Genomic DNA, 4,447 nt, shown 5'->3' on the forward strand with positions numbered 1-4,447 from the left:
TAGTACTACCTCCGATTCAAGGAATAAGGTGCCCTCGTTTTACATGCTTTTTGTTTGACTAAGTATTACTTCAAATATATAAAGATTGTTTGTATAAAATTAACATCATTAGAAAGTGCTTTTCAATACGAATCCAACGATACTAATTACATACAATATAATCAAGATTTTATTGCTCAATTAAATCTTGCTCAATTTTTATGGTCAAAATTCGTCTTGGAATACATGTGCGCCTTATTCCTTGGGACGGAGGTAGTACATAGCAAGTTTGAATGAATTTGTTAAATTTTCAATATATGGAATTTTAGGAGATGCAACTAGAGATGCTCTAAGCACCAATGTAACAAGTCGGAGATGCACCAAGCACCAATGTAACAAGTCGATTGTAACAGCAGTTCATTCTGACCACATGAAACACCAAAGATATATAGAGTATCACAAGAAACAACAAGAACATATTGGCAAATTTAAATTCTTCAGCAGCTAGTATAGAAAGTTTCAGCATTGCAAATATATCTTGCATAGGACCACTGCATAAACCCTGGAGGAGGGTATCACTGAACACTGCTGAAAGAGGTAATAATTATAAATAGTAATAACTGGATTCGAAGAGGAGAAAGAACCATTTTCTAAACATCCACAGCAGGATATTGCTCAAAAGCTATAGATCCACAAAATCTGATTTGACATCATAAACAGAGTACATAACAAGTTTCAAGACACGAGATAGATAGCTTGGTGTTGTAACATCCTTGAAAAGGCATAGAATTACAGCCTCCTTCCTCTTCTACCACCCTTTCGGCGAGTGCTGTCAGTTGGGACTGGAGTAACATCCTCTGCACAACAGAAATAAGATCCCGTCATGGATTACTCTTGCAACGAAACCGTACATAGAAATGAAAGTACCAGTTGCAATTAATTGTAACATGACATTCAAAACCAAATAAACATGGCCAACTTAAGCATAGAAACAGGAAATGGGACAGCATAAACATCATTACAAAGGAAACCTGCGTAGTGTGCCAAAAATCTGTAACAAGATGAGGAGGACTACAATCACAAGCTATACTTGGAAAATTCTAACATTGTACAACTGCCAGACAAAAAACTTGGATAAAATTATGTAAATGAACCATACAATACTGTGCATGGAAGATAAATTGTTTACCATTCAGTCAAAGCAGTCCAAAAATACAAGATGCAAACAACACCCAGAAGGAAATGAAATGAGATGGCACGGCACAGAAGGTGGTCAAAGGCTTACCAATGCGTCCAATCTTCATGCCAGAACGTGCAAGAGCTCTAAGTGCAGATTGAGCACCTGGACCTGGTGTCTTTGTCTTGTTTCCACCAGTAGCACGGAGCTTAATGTGCAGAGCAGTGATCCCAAGCTCCTAAAACATAGAAAAAACACAGTTTAGTACCAGCCGATTCATCAACTTTTGAATACACAGCAAATTGACCACGCAGAACATTTCAGAAGTAGCTTGTGACGTTACCTTGCATCTTACTGCAACATCCTGAGATGCAAGCATGGCTGCATAAGGGGATGATTCATCACGGTCAGCTTTGACCTTCATGCCACCTGTAAATTGCGGTTTCTTCAGTACAGCCACATATTTATAAAATAAAAATGAATCTCATAGATGTTGAGACAAAAAAATGTAGAGAAAATAATCTGCGGCATACTATATGCACATCTTCAACTACAAGGATCTAGATGAAGCCATCTAAATCTTAGTGAAGTCAATATCTAATGGAAACGTAAACAGATAAAAGGTGTTCATGTGGAATGTACAAAATGGCTCTTGTTAGAAGCCATATTTACACGTAATTACAAATATATGTAGAAAAGATGTAGAGATGTTCAAATAGATATCAGAAATGCTACCAGCAAAATAAAGTGTAGAAATGGATATCAGAAATGCTGGAAACAGACCAAAAAATTCGGAACTGATCACAATACAATTGTATGTTCAAATAGATATCAGAAATGCTACCAGCAAAATTATGTGTAGAAAATAAGACAGCATAAATAAGACAGCATGTCCGCTTCCAATATTAAGACACCTCCATTTGATTTTCCAAAAAAGTTGCAAGGGTGCAGAACTCAAATAAGCAATACACTACAAGAAACTCAGTGGAAAGATGGAGACAGCTGGAAATAAAATTGGAAGAGAAGTTCCAGAGAAGAACTCTCTGGTGCCTCTAGTGAATTTTGCACAGCAATGACTCGACACGCTCCCACAAAAAAGAAGGGAGGCGATCTTAAGGGCGGTGCTTAACAGAAGTTAACAAGAACTAAAACTAGACATGGATGACCAAATGGAGTTCAACCAAAAACTCTAAGCGCGCAATCATAGCTCAACACTTAACTCATATTTAACATCTATTACCTATCAAATCTAACAAACCAAAACTTAATTTCAAGAAATCATGCAACTAAAACTAAAATCGAATAGTTCTAGGATTTAGGACCACACTGCTGAGTTTCTGCAAGGTTAAGTCCCACCAATGGAGATGTGGGCATCATAGACTTACCGGCATACAAGAAGGGATGATGTTCAATGAAATACTTTCTAAAAGAAGCTTGGATGAAACAAACGATTGTGTCAAAACATGCAGCATTTACGTACAGCTCCCAGCAACAAATGTGTTTTGTTCTGTGAAATCTAGCATAATATAAAGCATGTTCACTTCCAGAGTTTAGGCTGCTCCATCTAATTATATCAAAAGAGTTGCGAGGGTGCAGGACACAGCACGAGCAGTGCATAAAGCAGCTGCTACCTGCTGGCTATACACTACAAGAAACCCAATGAAATGATGGAACAGCTATAGGTAAAACAGGAAGGGAAGAAGCCCCAGAGAGAAACTCTCTGGAACCTCGTTTTCAATCTTGCATGGCTATGACTCGACACGCTCCCACTGAATAAAAGGGAGGGGATCTTAAGGGCCGTGCTTAAAAAGCAAATCAAAAATATCCTTAGCTTACCACAACTAAGCTCGATTATACTAGTACTAATACGAGTACCTATGTACAGCGTATGAAACGATAAGAACAACACAAATTAACCTGTGTACAGTGTACGAAGCGATGGATGTAACAAACGAGCAATCACAACAATACAAGTATACAACATCCAACGTGACTATAAGAAGAGAGGGATTCAATTACCGGTGATGCGGACGAGCGTCTCCCTCCCGGACAGATCCGTGACATGCTGCAACAGAGAAACCAATAAGAGCATGAGTTTCAGCACAGAGCACCACACACCCTCGTAGAGCACAAACAAAAAATGCAGAGAATAAGGTTGGCGTGTGGTCGAGGATCCTACGATGAAGGTGTCGTTGAAGGAGGCGAAGATGTGCGCGACGCCGAAGACGTGCTCCCCCTCGCGGACGGCGGGGCCGAGCGTCACGTTCTCCTCCTTGGGCTCCCGGGTCTTCTTCCTTCCGGACTGCAGGAACAGGCACGGCACCGGACGATGAGCAGATGGATAAGCACGAGCGGCGGGGAAAGAAGCGAGCGACGAGGCTTTACCATGGCTGCGTCTGCTTCCTCGCGGCGGCTGCGGCGGCGGCGGTGAGAGGGAAGAGGGGGAGGAGGCTAGGGTTTGGAGGGAAGAGTGGAGGAGTGGGCACTGATAAAGCCTCCCGCACAGCTCAGTGGGCCGCGCGGGTTTCGTTACGTGTTATACGGGCCGCACATTGAGCTGGGCTCTCAATGAAACAGCTGATTTTTTTTGCTTTCTGTTTTCCAGTAGGCTTTGCACGACGTTATCTTGGGCTGAGCTCAAACCAACTTGTTTTTTTCTTCTCTTCCTCTCGTGGTAACCATTATTCATACGAGGATTGATGCTCTAAACGCATGCCTCGTGGTAACCATTCATACGTGCTGGCTAGACAAAACCATGCTTTGATGCTATAAACGCGACGGAACAAGAGCACCTTCAGATAGTAGAATGATTCAAGTTTAACATACAAAAAAAAATGCCCACAAAATAAAATTGATTCGCCTTTCTCGCATTGAGCGAAAAGAAAAGGCCCACAAAATAAAAAGAAATTAAAAAATGGAATTGACAGCTGTGGGATTTGAACCCACGCCCTTTCGGACCAGAGCCTAAATCTGGCGCCTTAGACCACTCGGCCAAACTGTCTTTGTTGCACTGAGTTGGACAATTAACCTACTAATTCCCTACGTACGACTTTATTATTGCTTATATTCAACAGCCTGCGTAGAGAAGTTGACATGGATTTCACGACTGGAATCTGATTCAATCATGCACCCATGTTAGTTTCCTAGTAAATACTGTATATTCTAATCCAGAAAAACTAAGAGCAGAGTACATCTGAAACCTGGAACCTTGTTGGCTGGTCCGGTAGCAGGGTCAGGACATGCGCGAGAACATCAGCTGTGGCACCAGTGCATTCCGACTAATAGTCACGT

At 41.4% G+C, this 4,447-nt stretch overlaps 1 protein-coding gene and 1 non-coding gene across 2 annotated transcripts; both read right to left on the reverse strand.

Annotated features, from left to right (window-relative positions):
* Nucleotides 1-565: 565 nt before the first annotated feature.
* On the reverse strand, nt 566-3,659 carry LOC127334745 (small ribosomal subunit protein uS11y). The gene is made up of 6 exons (XM_051361275.2): nt 3,542-3,659; nt 3,336-3,458; nt 3,176-3,221; nt 1,500-1,585; nt 1,265-1,394; nt 566-836 (listed from the first exon to the last, which is right to left on the reverse strand). The coding sequence occupies exons 1-6, from the start codon at nt 3,542-3,544 to the stop codon at nt 769-771; spliced, it is 456 nt and encodes a 151-aa protein (XP_051217235.1). The 5' UTR covers nt 3,545-3,659; the 3' UTR covers nt 566-768.
* Nucleotides 3,660-4,077: 418 nt separating this feature from the next.
* TRNAL-UAG (transfer RNA leucine (anticodon UAG)) lies at nt 4,078-4,157 on the reverse strand. The gene has a single exon. It is a non-coding gene; the product is annotated as a tRNA-Leu (tRNA).
* Nucleotides 4,158-4,447: the final 290 nt, after the last annotated feature.

This window comes from Lolium perenne, chromosome 2 (genome assembly GCF_019359855.2).
Source record: "Lolium perenne isolate Kyuss_39 chromosome 2, Kyuss_2.0, whole genome shotgun sequence".
NCBI lineage: Eukaryota > Viridiplantae > Streptophyta > Magnoliopsida > Poales > Poaceae > Lolium > Lolium perenne.